General features: G+C 39.2%; 1 protein-coding gene across 6 annotated transcripts; it reads right to left on the minus strand.

The window, feature by feature from the left end:
- Nucleotides 1-1435: 1435 nt before the first annotated feature.
- On the minus strand, nt 1436-15634 carry nexn (nexilin F-actin binding protein). Of its 6 annotated transcripts, none has more exons than XM_011473338.2 (15): nt 15500-15634; nt 13175-13624; nt 12882-13079; nt 9849-9933; nt 9596-9744; nt 6533-6733; nt 6283-6456; nt 6024-6212; nt 4934-5125; nt 4507-4551; nt 4001-4198; nt 2975-3196; nt 2710-2898; nt 2277-2640; nt 1436-2125 (listed from the first exon to the last, which is right to left on the minus strand). In XM_011473338.2, exons 2-15 carry the CDS (start codon nt 13577-13579, stop codon nt 2112-2114), a joined length of 2625 nt encoding a protein of 874 aa, XP_011471640.1. In that variant the 5' UTR covers nt 13580-13624; nt 15500-15634; the 3' UTR covers nt 1436-2111. The 6 variants fall into 6 exon arrangements, with proteins under 6 accessions (XP_011471640.1, XP_011471627.1, XP_011471644.1 ...); XM_011473325.2 differs by having other exon boundaries at nt 2710-2904; nt 15500-15633; XM_011473342.3 differs by lacking the exon at nt 4507-4551 and having other exon boundaries at nt 2710-2904; nt 15500-15632.
- Nucleotides 15635-15731: the final 97 nt, after the last annotated feature.

Here is a 15731-nt window from a genome sequence, read left to right on the forward strand (position 1 = left end):
ATATATATCAAAATAGTATATAAAAATGAACGTGAAAGTATTTGAAAGGTAATAAAGCCCACAAAATATGTGCATAAAACATGCATATATAAGAAAACCCTAGACATGACAAATAAATCTTCCCTCAAATTACCAATTTGTGACCAAAAATTTATATTTTGAATTCAAAAATTAGTATTTTATTGCTACAATTCTGTTTTTTTCCGACACAAATGAGCATTTTATGAGCAATTTGTGTGCACATGTGAGCATTTTGTGGCACAAATTTCACTAATTCTAATTCGTCGTCCATTTACAATAGATAAACTCATTTGAAGCCTTTCTGTTTTTCTCCAGAGCTGTCATGCAAACCAATTGTTTTTCTCTGATGTTTCTTTTTTTCTGATTGATTGTTCTTTTTTTTCTTTTGTCACCCATTGTTTATGTGTTTGTATCTTTGAGCCTAATGCGGACGCTGCAACAACCCAATTTCCCAAGCTGGGATCAAAAAAGTATCTTTATCTTATCATATTTTAAATTATAATTTTGTGGCCACAAATCAGAAATTAGTGCACACACATTTTGTGCACACATTTTAGGATTTTGTGGGCACAAATTAGGATTTTGTGCAAGCAAATTAAGATTTTCTGTATCGGTACACATAATTATTTTGTTTGACTTTGTGAATACAAATTTGTATTTTCTGCACTAATATTCTCATTTGTGGCCTCAAATGATTATTTTGTTAATATATTTTAATTTCGTGGCCACAAATAAGAAATTAGTTCACACAAATTAGTAATTTCTGTCCACAAATTAGTGTTTTCTGCATACAAATTAGAAGGAACTCATGATACTGAAATTCTAATTTGTGTGCACATAATGCTTTCTTTTTTCATCTCACCTCTGTCAGTTTCAAGTTTACTGACAGAAAAGCATGCTTCAATACATTCTGATGACTGTTGGAATCAAGGAAACTCTGGTTTGGTAGTTCAGAAGATAATTCTAATTATACTTTTCTGACAAATATACTAATCTGAACAGGATTATTATGAACATATAAAAGCAGTTTTGAGGAATATTTTTCAATATTTCAATTTAAACCCAATTGCTGAGTATTGCCTATACCCGCCATTCCTACAATGGCCTATGAAAACAGCCAATAATATAAATGTTCTGTGTAAATAAATCTCTTTCCTTCAGTCCTTTCAAAGTATTTGTATTTTGAATTTTTTTTGGATTTTTGTTGAACAGCCATGATATTTGATGATAATTTTTTAGTTTCTCTTTTCCACAAAAACCCTCCACCTATAATTGGCATGCTGTTATTTTAATAGTGAAGCGCTGATCTGAACTGTGTTCACAGACACACAAACCCAACAAATGTGTTCTTGAAATGTTCTTTGTAAAATCTTCCATCAAGCATTTCAGGACAAAAATAAGATGTCTCCCAACAATATTTTGATGCATTTTATTGAAAACAAATTGCTTTTCTATGTGATACATTTTCAAAAGCGCCAACTTAATTATTTTTATTATCAAACACTGAAGTAGTCATCTTGGAAAACCAAATGATGCGTCAACACTCATTTAAAAAAAGGGATGCATGTAAATTCAACCTTCAGTTTTTGCAGATATTGCAAAAAATAATTATAATAATAATAAAATAGATGTCCACATTCAGTATAACAATGTTTGTCAAGAGACCCCAATTTAAAGTTTAAATCCACAATGAAATCAAATCCAAGCAGGCCTCATTATCCATTCTATCGAACGAATCAATCTTTCTTAAATAACAGCAGTATTTGTATCGGAGCACAAAAAGGGCTGTAGTCGCTACACTCCCTAAACATTTGCTGATAATGGACCATAAAGTGTGATATTTACAGTACAGTACAACAACAAAATAACCGTTTCACAAATGTTAGCGCCGAGCAGAAAAGATGCTTTGAAATTTAGTGCAACCATTGGCTGTTTGGCACGAGTATCATCCAACATCCTGATTGGGAGAGTATCCCTCCTTTAGGAATGCCGAGCATGGTCTTCTCCCGTCTGACCGTAGCGTGAAGGACGAAAATGTATAAAAACGGAGTGAAAGACAACAGTGAAAACCTCCAGAACGTGGAGGGCCATTAGTAGTCATAAGCTGCAGAGAAAGAAGGAGAAACACTGTTATCCACGTCTGTTTCCACCTGAGAGCAAAAGGAAGAGGAGCATGCGGTCCGCTTCATGGAGGAAGGTGAACGCCTTCTTCAGAGGCGCCATGCAGGCATGCAGTCACACCAGCGTGGTCTTACTTTCTATTGTGAGGATGCAGGTACTCGCTGCAGTGCCTCTGCTGTTCACAGCCTTACACATGTACTCGCCCTCGTCTTCTGGGAAGGTTTCTGGCAGGTAGAGGCAGTACGTCTCTCCTCTTTCGATGTACTGATAGTCCTCACAGTCCTGGAGCATCTCGCCCTCAAACCACCAGGTCACCTCCGGCTTCGGCTCCCCGGTGATCTTCACCGTGAACCGAACCGGCTCGGAATCCACGACGGACAAGTTCTTCAGCGGCTTTTTAAACCACGGCGCCCCAGATCTGGCGGGATCTTCCTCGTCTTCGTAAGCCGCAGAGCCGTTAATGATGCTCGCCTCGTCTTCAACATCATCATCTTTCTTCTGAAAATAGATCAAATATTCACAAACTCTTGCAAGGGTCAAAGCACCTCGCCATGCAGAGAGACTTACTTTTTGGAGGGCTGCATCTATTTCCTGCTGCTCAAACTGCATTCTCTGCAGCTTCTGCTCCTCTATCCTTCTCCTTTCTTCTTCCTCTCTGGCTTTGGCCATTTGTTCAAATCGGGCTCGCATGTCCACCTTCTGTTTGAAAGGAGTCTCGCCAGACCTCACTGGAGTGGATTCCCTTTCGTCATCCTCCTGTTCCTAAGAAAGAACAAAGCAAGGTGAAGTAAGATGAACTGAGATTGTTTGTTGGGTTTTTGGAAGCTTTTACCTCTTGGATTCTCTCGGCTTCTCTCTGTTTGATTTCGTCGTCAATGGCCTTCCGCCGTTCTCGCTCCATCTCAATCTTTTTCTGAATCTCCTCCTCAGTTAGCTGCTTGATCTTCTCAAACTTGGACTTGAGGTTTTTGGCTTGAATAGAGCCGGTTCGTTTTAGCTTTGTTAGCTCCTCGTATTCTTTGCTCACCAAATCTGAGCTTTCGTTTATCTCGTCCTGTAGAGGATGAAAAGCGGTTCATACACATCGCAGAACAGTGAGGAAGCAGTTTACAAGTTCAAATTTCCGTGCTCAGAACTTTAGAAAAATGATCTAAAAAGAAAGTATAGTTAAAGAAAAACGGATCATCTTTTGATCTACTTTTAAAGCCTTCCTAGTGGTCTTTTGGCTAAAAATATTATAACGGTAAAACCTGTGTCATTTTTATAGAATATAGTTTCTGCAGAGCAACAGGAGTCTGTTAGAAATTTGCCTCTGAGATTTGGGCACGGATTAAGCCCTCCTCCCCTTCCCATTATCTATCTGTTTACACTGATTTACAGCTCATACACCCCTCAACCCAACATTACTGGTAAAACAAACAATGGCGAACAATATTGGAGCAATCCAGCCGTACAGTTTTGAGCCACATTCCAGCTCAGACCAGAAAAGAAAAACATACATGGAACTATTTGTCTGCAAGTGGATGCATCAGAACGGAGAGGAGCAGGGAGCTTGTGGCGTGCCATAGTAGCTTCCACATCACAAACTGCATTTTTCATCTGTTTTTGATTCAGATGAAGAAAGAAAAGCTCAGAAATGCAATTTTGAGCTTGATTTTTGTTTATATATATATATATATATATATATATATATATATATATATATATATATATATATATATATATATATATATATATATATACTGTCTATATATATATAATACATCAATGGAAAAATGTTAAAAACACCAAGAATCCCAGTTTTCATTAAAGTGGGTTTATTACAGGAGCAGGAATTTAAAGCAGGATAATCACTGACCTCTCCCATCTCCTGTCTGAGCTGCTCAAACTCCTGTTTCTCCTTCTCCAGTTTCCTCTTGCGCTCCTCTGCTTTGCGTTTCCTCTCAGCTTCTTCCTTCTCTTTTAGCAGCTCTTCAAAGTTTATTTCCAGTTTTTTTGGATGCAAAGCTTCCTGAGAGTCACTTTTCGACATTCCCTGGTCATCGTCATCCAGCAACTACAGTCATTAGGATCAACCAGACAGACAGACATGACGGTTCCTGGGTCAGCAAAGTCATTACGTCTTCTTCACATTTACAGTACGTCCTGTACTTACCGTAACAAAATAAAACCACAAAAGCATCAACTAAGCATTACAGCTACGCATTTAAGGACTACAAGCATAAAAACGAGCTGTAAATAAAGCAGATGTGAAGAGATTTGTCCCATCTTTACTAATATTTCGCAACTTAAGCATCAAAACAATTGAGCCTTCTTCATTTCAATTCACAAGGTGATCATTAAAAAAAAATGAGACTGTCTTACTGTTTGATCTCCACATGCAGACCTTTCCTGATCCAGGCCAGGGCTCTTAAAAAAACAGCAGCACATTTGCACTAATTGAGCCCTTTAGAATAATGAGAACACTGAGGAGCACGTTAACAAAAATGATGCCGTTTTAATTCAGATCAGGAAAAAAATCAAACAAAAAGGTGGGAGTTTAATTTGGTTTCGATTTGGCGTAAAATTTTTAAACTCAAGGAAGTATTTTTGAAAAAGTTTGACTCTCATAAAATTTGCAGTGTTTCTTCAAGATTAAAAGGGTTAACAAAATTTGAATTCATTCAAAAAGGTCTAGGCTTAACCAAAAAAAAGTGGGATCCTAAAAGTGTGAAACTATCCCTCCATGCATGTTAGTGAAAAGCCAAATAAATGCAAACTGCCCCTTAAACAGCCCCAGTTGTGAACCTACCATGCTCTTGCGGGCCTCTGTGAAGAGCTTCTTCTCCTCCTCCAGTCTCCTCTTTGCTTCCTCCTCTGCTTTTCTGTGTTCCTCCTCTCTTCTCTGCCGCCCCAGCTCCTCAAAGCTGGCGCATATCTTTCCGGGCTTGCTGCCCTCCAGGTTCACTAGCGCCAGCAGCACCTCATCATCTTCATCTAGAAGCTGAAAAGAAACAAAGGGTGATCCTCAGTTTGAGTATAGACGTGGTGTGGATGTTTAGACCTGAGCTTTATGAAGGAAATTAGAATTTATTCTTAAAAATCTACAGTGTTAGGAGGAAAACCCGACAAAAAGACTGAAAGGCCAACAGCAGAGATGTGGACTTAGACTTGAATCAGACTTAAGTCACATCACTGCCAAGTCTAAATGAAAAATCTCTTTTCAACGTTTTTGTAAAACTGTGTCCAAATTCCAGCACTATTCAATTCAATTCAATTTTATTTATATGGCCCAATATTTACAACAAAAGTCATCTCCATAAGCACTAAAAGACTAGTGTTCTGGTTAAAGCCCGTCACCAATTTGCCAAAGTAAGACCCTGATAAATATGAACTTCTTAAAAGACTATTTAATATTGCCGACATGTTCTTTGAAAGTAGTTTAATGACAATTTGTGACAAAAAAATTGTCTTAGGCTTTAATCCCAACTGAAGACTTGAGATCTGACTTTGGATTGAATGCAAAAATTCTAAGGCTTCAGATTCTGAACTTTTTAATTTTGTCATAACATATTAATAAACTTAGGGTTTTTTCTATAAAATCTAAATGTGTCCCCACATTTCCTAATGAGGCAATTGTGTGTTTTTATAACAAACATTTTTTAAGGATTTTCTTTGTTTTACACTGCATCAGCATTTGTTTTTGTTGGTGTTTGCTTTTTCTTTTCTTTTAAATTTTAACTTTTTCCTGTTGTCTGTATGATTAAATCAAATTGATATTTTTAGCAAACCATCAGTCTATTCAAAAGTATTTTTGAGAAAGCGATATATTGTAGATATATTAGCACTACGCCTTTCTACATTTTAACATTTTAAATTGTATCTAAATGAAACATATCGACCATGCTCTTCCTGGCTTCGGCAAACGCTTTCCTCTCCTCCTCCATTCGTCTCTGCGCCTCCCTCTCTGCTTTCCTGCGCTCCTCTTCCACTCGTTGTTTTTCCAGCTCCTCAAAGCTCAGTCTCAGTCTTCCAGGTCGAAACTCCTCTTTGTCCTCCTGACCGGGTTCAGTGCTGTCCTCATCTTCTCCCTGGCAAGACAGAAACGTTTTGTTGACAAATGAACAAATGAACACATTTGAATGTCATTTTTTTACTTACCATTCCCAGCTTGGCCTCCTCAAAAGCCTTCTTCTCCTCCAACAGGCGCCGTTTTGCTTCCTCCTCAGCCTGCTTCCTCCTCTGCTCCTGCCGTTCCTTTTCGAGCTCTTCAAATGTCAGCTTCAGCTTTCCAGGAGTCACAGACGTCCTCTCTGGAGGCTTCTCCTCCTCGTCCTAATTCAGACCAATGCGACGGAACAAAGAGCATTCATTTCCATCCTCAGTAAGACATTAAAAGTGTCTTTCTCACCTGCTCAACAACAGAGCGTCTCTTGGCTTCCCTGAACGAGCGCCTGTTTTCATTGTACTGTCTCTTCTTTTCCTCTTCTGCCTTCTTTCTCAGTTCCTCCTCTCGGCTCCTCTCTATGTCTTCAAAGTTCATTTTGATTTTTCCTGGATGCCGTGATGCTTTCGCTGGAACCACACGAACCAGGATTGTGTCATCTCCCTCCTGAGATGAAAAAAGCAAAGCAGTATTGGTAAAATGATAAAAATGCTGTTCCACAGTGGAGTGGATTCATCCTGTCTTCTCGCTGGTGCTGCCACTAACATATTTTGTTTTTGTCTTATAACAGATGTCCAAGTGTATCTGAGTTTGTCATGTCCACTCAGACCTAAAGCCATTGTTGTTTCTTCCTTATCTTTCATAGACGGAGTTTTCTCCTCCACAGTTCTGCCTTGTTCATTTGGTAAGTGGTAAATGGCGTATACTTGTATAGCGCTTTTCTACCTACAAGGACAAAGCGCTTTTACTGTCACACACACATTCACACACTGGTGTCCGCTCCGCTGCCAAACACAGACGCCCGCCTCCCACCAGAGGCAAGGTGGGGTTCAGTGTCTTGCCCAAGGACACTTCGACTCATGGGTGTGCAAGGCGGGAATCAAACCTGCAACCTTATGATCATGGGTCGACCGCCCTACCGCTGCACCACGGCCGCCCCCCCATTTAGTGAGAAGATAACCCCAAAACACAAAAAAAATTAAATTATAATAATCTAGAATGCTTCAAATGACTTGGATAATTAAATCTTGATCTGAAAATTCTTTCTCTTTGTGCCGTGGCTTGACATAATCTTAGTAACAATAATAGATCATTTAACTGAATACACATGGTTAAAGAAAAGTCAGAATTAGCTTGTGAATTAAAGTTTTATTATTAGGTTGAATTTAATTCAAGGAAAGGAAAATGGGTTCAGGTCAAATAGAGAGTCCACCCCCAACCTCCACCCTAACTGGGTGTAAAGGGGCTAAAGTTCCGAAGGGGTAATAATGACACCATCTGCAGGACTTCAGTGTGTGCAGGTCGGTCTGAAAGCAGAATCTAATTTGGTCACAGGAGGAGAGTCTGTGGCTAATTCGGTCTGTGGAAGGTGTGGGAAACAGTTGGCAGCCATGTGCTGTCTGCAGTTGGCAACTTTGTTCCAGTCACTCTAGATCACCCAATGGAAGCTCAGCAGGAACGTTTTGGTATTTAGATCCAACGAATCAATGAGTTCATTCAGAACAATGATGGTCAATCATTACTTTTTGAGTGTTGCTAGCTTTCCAATTTAATCTTGTGATGAAACTTATACTAGTCTCTTAAAAATGTTCTTTTTTTTACATTTTTGGCTAGGTGGTTCCATTGCTCCAGCCTGTTTATCAGCAAGTGAAAACAAAGTCAATGAGGTAAACAATCCAATTAAAGACCCACTCCGATGCATCTTTTTGTGGATTTAAACACGTTCTGGTAGCATTTTTGTCATAATGGAGGAAATGTATGCAGAAAATTAAGCTTAAATTGCATTTCTGAGTATTTCTTCGTTCAAATCACTGTGAATCGGGAGCAGATGAAAAAATGCAGTTGGAAAAAGTTTGCATGTGTGATGTACATCACCAAGTCACAAGCTTCATACTCCGCTCTATAGATCTAAGTGCGTCTTTATATTCCTCGTCTGAGCTGGCATCTGGCTCAAAATTGTACGGCTGGATAGCCCTGATTCCTCGCCATTTCTGTTGCACCGGTAATGTTAAGTTGGGGGTGGGAGGAGCTGTACGCTAGCAGGAGAAAGTGAAAACAGAAGCCCAAATGTCCGAATTCCTTCACTACTCACTATAAAGTGCGCTTCGTATATAGTGCATTCGCCGTTTTGTAGTGCTGTCCAAATTTCAAAACGTAGTGCCCTAGAAATTTCCCAGAAGTCTCTGCAAAAAACCAGTGTGCATCGATGCTCACTAGATTGGCGAATATAGACCACAATGCATTGCAGTTGAATAATTTCTGCAAAGAAAATTTATTTAAATGTATTTTTTTTAATAAACCGCCAACGTTTTTATCTTCAAAAGACAGTGGACTCATAAATAATCGTCGCAGAACGCTCATATCAATTAGATTTTCACTTAGTGAAATCGATGACGTCATATTCGCTGTTTAAAAGAAAAAAGTAGTAAGTATGGTGTCCGAATTGCTTTTAAAATCCAGGGCACAACATAGTCCCGCACTATGTAGCTTTATAGCAGTTAGGGGTTAGGCTGTTAATTTAGACACAGCCAGAGAGTTCATAGCAACAAAGAGGGAACAGTCCCGCCCAGAACCCACAGGTGGATTTCTAATGAACTCCTGCCACTCTGCAGAAACTATGTTCTAGAAAATGACACATAATGTGTCGACGTCACAATGATGGAAACGCTTTTACAATAACTCAAATGAGTGGGTCTTCAGAAAAAACATCCAAGATTCAAACTTGGACCTTCAAAATAAAACATTGATGTCAACAACGCTTAGGAAAACCATTTGAGTTCATTTGATTCCGTTTCTGTTCTCCAGTTTCCAGTTAAACTTTCATTTTACCAGGTTTGAAATGCAGTTTTTTGACAAAGGATCCCCAATGCTCTTTCTATACTTTGGATGACCCAGTTTTATGTCATAGAACTAGGTTATCCAGGTAACAGCTAATGGGCTTCAAATGCTCAGTTGCATAACCATTCACTACTAGATCTCTTCTCTGAGTGCTGACTTGATCATCGGTTAGAACAAACTGCAAAAGTAAATCATTTTCCAAACTAGAACACAATCATTTGACATCAAAACGACCAGTTTAGTTTAAGCAGGTGGTCATGACAACATTGCTCCAGACCTATATCCAGCTCCTGCCAACTGCTCGCATCTCAAAAGCCACTTAAAATAACTCATCCAAGTGGCAGCAGAGGATTACCTTAATCATTTCGGCCAAAAGAGCAGCGTTGTAACTACAACGGCAGCACAGAACCGCCTTTCTTCTCCATCAGATGTGGACCAAATACAAACAGTTCCTGTTAGGTTTCATCTCACCTCAGCTGCTTTCTGAGCCAATTCTTTCTTGATTTTTGCTTTCTCCAATTTGTCCTGGGCTTCTCTCTTCTTCCTTTCTTCTTCCATTCGCTTTCTCTCCTCCTCTTGTCTTTGCTTCTCCATTTCTGCAAACTTCCCTTTCACACTACCTGAGCAGTCGACAAAACAAGAGGCAAACCTTCAGCCTCCTCTGTCTTCCATATGTCGTTTTTTTTTTTTTCTTTTCTCTTGACTTCCAGTCTGAAGGTCTCACCTGTGATTTTCGGGACATAAGACTTCTCCACCTTTGGCGACTTCACCTCTTCCTCCTCATCACTGGATGCCAGCAGTTCCTTTATCTGTGCAAGATCAGAGGGACAGTGCGGTGAGGTTAAGGTTTTCCTGGGATCATCTCCTCTGCTGCTCAGGAGCCATGCTGGTCCCAGCAAGAACAAGGGCCTAATCCCTGCTGAGACCAGGGCCATGTGACTGGCAAGGGGACTCCCGATTGGCTGACTGTGTTGTTGTAGCAGATAGGGGATGAGGGTAAGTGTCCAAGGCTGGCCAGCTACAGTACAGAGGAAGGTTGTTGTGTTTGATTATTGCTGATAATCCACTGACATAACTACGTATCCATACCTTCCATATTTACTGCAGTAAAAGTAGAAAAATAGATCTATAGTGTTGAATTCTGAACCTTTCTCCTGGACTTAATATTTGACTGATTCTTTTTTAAAATTATGTTTGTAAAGCGTTTTAATTTGTAAACAAGAAATAACTGAATGATACAGGTACTAGGACTTTAGCTAACTCTGCAGTATCAGCCTTTTTATGCACATTATGCATTTTAAGACCGTGTCACACAGCCACTACCTACATTTTGTGCATATTGCGCAGATATAAAATTGGTCCTACGTGAATATACGTGGAAAAAGTGAGAAAAGTTGTGGTCTGTTCGTGAAATTTTCATTTTCACACATGTATCACGAATGAACCACGTTAAAACCACAAAAGAAGTATGAATAAACCACAAAAAGAACACTGAAATCAACGTAAACATGAACCGTGTGTGATTATTGTGCTGTTTATATCTGATTCATTAGTGATTTGTGCATCACTTACATAATTTTAACGTGATATGTGCGCCTTATACGCGTTGTAAATGAATCGGTTAGTTCAAAAGGGCCAAAGTCCATACTTTTTCAAAATAGAGATTTTATATGTTCTATGGTCTTCAAGGAAAAAGCTTTCTGATTATGTGCAAAAAAGTCCCAAGTTCGTTGTAATGTATTGACTATGCTTGACATTTAAAATGCATTAAGTGCAGAATTCCTGGACTTGGGCCTCTTTTGCATGGGTTTAGCTTTATCCCATAGATGGCAGCACTAGTTATCCAATATGGCAGCACCCCTGTTTAATTCAAGAAGGGCCCAAGTCCAGAGACTTTAGTTTGTCAGTCCTCTGAAATTATAAAAGTAACGGGCTTCATGTTATAGCATTTGTAAGTTATGAACTGGTGCTAAATCTGGGTAAAGTTTTAATCATCTTGTGTAGCCTCCCTTTAAGCTATGCAATTAAAATCCTTCCTGGAAAAGCAAACCTCTTGGACTTGGGCCCCTTTTGAACTAACCAATGCATGTGTAGTGGCTGTGTGACTCGGCCTTGATAGTTCTGCAGTCTAGGAGGATGTTTAAAAAAAAGGGTTAAGAATATGTGCAGTATCAAAACGGTAAAAAACAAAAAAACACATTCAGATGCAAAAATTCTGAAAAGTTCAAACAGTTAAAAAATGACTTGAGGCTTTTGTTTTCAACACAAATGAAAACAGCAACACTGCAAAAAGTCTTTTTATGGCAGGAATGCACTATCATCCGGAGCCCTGTGGAGTTATCATATTATCAGATTAATAGCTTAAAGGTTAAAAGAGGAGTTAGAGCAGCAGTGAGATAGAACTCAAGCCCAATGTTCTCTAAAATTTCCCTAAAATCATTTTTTATGAGCTAGATAATTGCATTGATCTTTTGTTTATCACTAGAAAAGCTCTAAGGAAGACTCCCAAACAGTTTTTTGTTGCACATCTACAGGAGCCACAACATTGACAAAGAAACAGTTTATTTTCCTTATTCTTAAATTTTGCGCTCCTCTTAAATTAAATTTGCAATAAGTACCGACACTCCTTTGGACAAACTGTGACAGGTCACTGATTTAGATGAAGTTCAGAGTGAAAGGCTCAGGAAAGCTACAGAAATAAGACAAAGAGGGCAGAGCAATTGTATATTTAAACTAAAGTGCATCTTCCTCAGAAAGAATCAATTCCTGTGGCTAAATGGGAGAGTGTCTCCTTAGACTGGAAGGTTGTGTGTTTAATTCCACAGTCGAGTCATACCAAAGACTCTAAAAGTGGGACCCAGTGCCTCCCTGCTTGAGGCGCAGCATTAAAGGGTTAAGTATGGGGGTTCAGAAAAGCCAGACAACTGGACCAAGTAAGTGTAATGCCATCCATAGAAAAAGTTTTTTTTCCGCCACTTTTTCAAGATTTTGACATCGCCTTGTTGGAGGCAGACGACATCAGTAAGCAATGATTGGTCTGAGTTGGTTCGGTCAAGGTTTCTATGGCAACCACTCACACTAATCAGGACTGAGCTTGTTTGAAGGCCACAGGGTTACCACTTGAAAGCGGGATACATGGAATCTGTCAATCAAACATTTAAAAGGTTGGATTTTGAGGTCTGCAGGCACCACACACTTAAGTCATCTGATTGACCAGTTTACAACATGGATTACTTGCACCACAGAAAAAATATTATAAATAAAAATTAAGATTAGCAAGAAACAAGGGTGCAACAATTAAGTTTACCATCAATTTGATTTTTGTTTTTCTTAAAGTTCAGCCCACTGTTGTTTTTCAACATCAAAATAATCCAAAGGAAACATTATTAGAACCTATTACCACACTGTATGGCTTTGCTAAGTCCAAAGTGTGGAATGACTGAATGATCAGTTTTTGCTGCATAACATGTGTTGTTATGTCCGTTAGTCTCATTGTTTAACCTTTTTTAAACCTATCTTTGGCTGCTGTTGGTTTTCATTTTATTAGTTGTTAAAAATACCCTACTAATAAAAAAACGGTGTTGTATTTTCTAACAGCCTTTAAAAGCTCAATGGTTGGAAACATGGTGACTTCAGTTGCAGTGGACTGTAAGAAAGAATGAGTTCTCACTCAAGCTGTGATCTTTGTCATCTCCTTCAAGCCTTATCATGCCATGCAGATCTCAGACGGAGGTTAGTGGGATAATGTATCTTTGACCTCCTGCTTTCTACGCATCCGCTCTCGCTCTTTGATGAACTGCTCCTTCCTCTTCAGCTGCTCCTCGCTGCTCCTCTGCCGACTCCGCTCCTCCCGGGCCTTCTGCATGGCCTCAAACCTGCTGGACACATCTCCCTTTTCCTTGGTCACCTTTGGCACGTAGCTTCTGGCCACTGGCCGTCTAGATCTAAGGAGTTTCTGTAGTTTCACAATAACAAGAATGTTCACAGGTGGAATGAAACAGGGCAAAATTTTGGAGCGTTTTTCTCTTTTAAGCTATTATGTTGTCTCACCTCTTTCTTGAACGCCAAATCAGAAACATTCTGACTATCGTTTGTTTCAGCTTGAAGATCATCCTCTTTGCCTGAGATGCCGTTCACAGCAGTTGATCCATGTTTCCTGTTTGCTTTGCAGTTCTTTTCGTGCTCAACGCCGTTCACCTGTCCCTTTTCGATGTCATCATAGGTGTCATCACCTGTGTGGCAGGGCTTTCCTTCTTCTTCCACTGCTGCCTCACTTCTGTCCTCTGCGTTGCTGAGCATCACCTCATCTCCGTCATCTCCCTCATCTCCCTCGTCTCCCTCGTCTCCCTCGTCGCCCTCGTTTCCCTCGTTGCCGGTTTTGTCCTCGGTGATGTTTTCTTTTTCAAATGTGCCATCCTCCATCTCCTGGGTGTTTACTTGCATCACCTCCGTCATGTTTGTGCCACGATGGCGAGTAAACAGAAACCGTGAAAATGTTACCTGTAAAATGAATAAATATGCATACATAACTGGCTTCACACTTTATGAAGAGTAGACAAACTGATAGAAATGTGGCCAAATTATTTAATTGATCACATTAATTTCACATTAATTATTTAAAGCTCTGCTCTGATGAAAATTATGTTTTTCGTGTAATTAACATGTTCTTGTGGCATTTTTCTAATGATTATGGAGGACAGGTGTACTAAAAATATTAGGCTTTTCTAAATTTCTGAGTATTTCTTTCTGCAAATCATTGTGAATCAGACCAAAAAAATGCTGTTTGAAAAACAGCTTATTTGTTACATAGAATATTCCTTGGGCCACAAGCAACTCTCTCTGGATAGCTCCAACATTGCTCTCCATTTTTGTTGCACCAGGAATGTTAGGTTGGGGGTGTGAGGGGCTGTATGCTAGTGGGACGGTGTAAACAGATGGGTGACGGGAAGGGGAGCAGGGTCGCTCTGTGCACAATTCAGAAGTGAATTTCTAGTGAACTCCTGCCGCTCCGCAGAAACTGTGTCCTAGAAAGCGACAGTTATTTTTCACATTTTGGCTAAAAATTGTATAATCATAATTAAAAGACCATGGGGATGTTTTGCAAATAGATCAAAAGAGGATTGGAATGGGTCTTTAAATAAATGACCATAGTGTAGACAAGTGATACGGAAATTGATGCCAAAGATAACAATTTTTTAATTAGTAAGTAAATGGAGATAAGGCTACATTTCTGAAATTTAGCTGAAACATGGAATCTGTCTGCAATCATGCAACAAAAAAGAAACTTTTCCAGATTGTCTTGCTTTTTTCTAACCGTATTTGTCCAAATAAAACTTACTTTTGAGGAATGTTGGTGCCCAATGCAGAGAAACAGTGCAGCAGAAGCTTGCTTAACTCCTATTTATAGCCCACTCATGGGTCCAGAACATGTGATCGTACTATTTTTGATAAGTGATGGGCAGATGGTCAGAGATCAGGCTGGCACCCACATGTCGCCGCAGACCATTGACAAAATGGCCAGAATGAGAGCAAAACAACTGGAGATGTTAGTCATCTTGAAATCAATCAGCTGGTGTTCCTCATTTTTCACAAACGCGTTTCCTGTTTGTGAGGCTGATTAGATGTTTCCTCCAGAATTTAAGAAAACAAATTTAAGTGGGATCAGTACAGGCCTCACAGCTTTTTTATTCAATAAAATAAAAAAGTTGTCATTTCTAGTTTGGTGTCTGCACAATTAATGACTGTAATTAATGGGTTTCAGCTTCTTCCTCTCATAGAAGAGAGGTGAACATCTCCAGACAGGCTGAATAGACCTTCAAGATGATCTTCTGAGGGTTTTCAAAAGCTGTAGTGTGACTTCTAATTGTTTTGATTTCAAAAAGCAGCTTTAAAAAAAACTGCAAAATTACCAGATAACATAGAAAACCAGAAGACGAAAGATTCTCTAAACATATGAACAATTTGGTTGGTTAAACAAAATATATTTTATGATCAATACAGGTCATCTTTAAATTTACAGTCAAACTGAAAGAGGTTAAACTTTCTGTAAAGAAAAATCTTACTTTTGTCATTAAAAGGAAGAAGTTAATGTTCAGAAAGATGGAGGATTAAAAACAGGTGTTTGACTTCATTGCTTTTGCTCTGACGAAGCTAAAAGTACCATATAACAACTGGACGGATCAATTACTGTTTAATCAAACTTGGAATACATTTTTAAAATCGGCAAAGCAAAATTCTATGCCAAAAAAAAATGATAAATTGATTTGTTGATAAGATTTCAACAAAGTAATCCAGATTTTTCTTTATTAACTTGTGATTTCTTGATGGTCAAAATCAATAAAAATAAAAGCCAAGTAAAGAAAAACTTTAGCCTACCTATAGAGGTGTTGTTCCCTTTAGTTTAAAGAGAAAAAGAAATCCCTTTCTTTAAAAAAAAAGAAGCATGAAGACGACAGGATCCCTGACATGCGACCGCTTGAGGCTCCAGCTCTGCAGCTGCTGCTCGAGCTGTTTCCATAAAAGTACCGTTACTTTTTCATGGGACAGACTACTGCATTCTGCGCATGCGCAGCGCTGCCAACGCCCCCTCTGGTCTGTTATCACAGCC

This window comes from Oryzias latipes, chromosome 4, assembly GCF_002234675.1.
Source record: "Oryzias latipes chromosome 4, ASM223467v1".
Lineage (NCBI taxonomy): Eukaryota > Metazoa > Chordata > Actinopteri > Beloniformes > Adrianichthyidae > Oryzias > Oryzias latipes.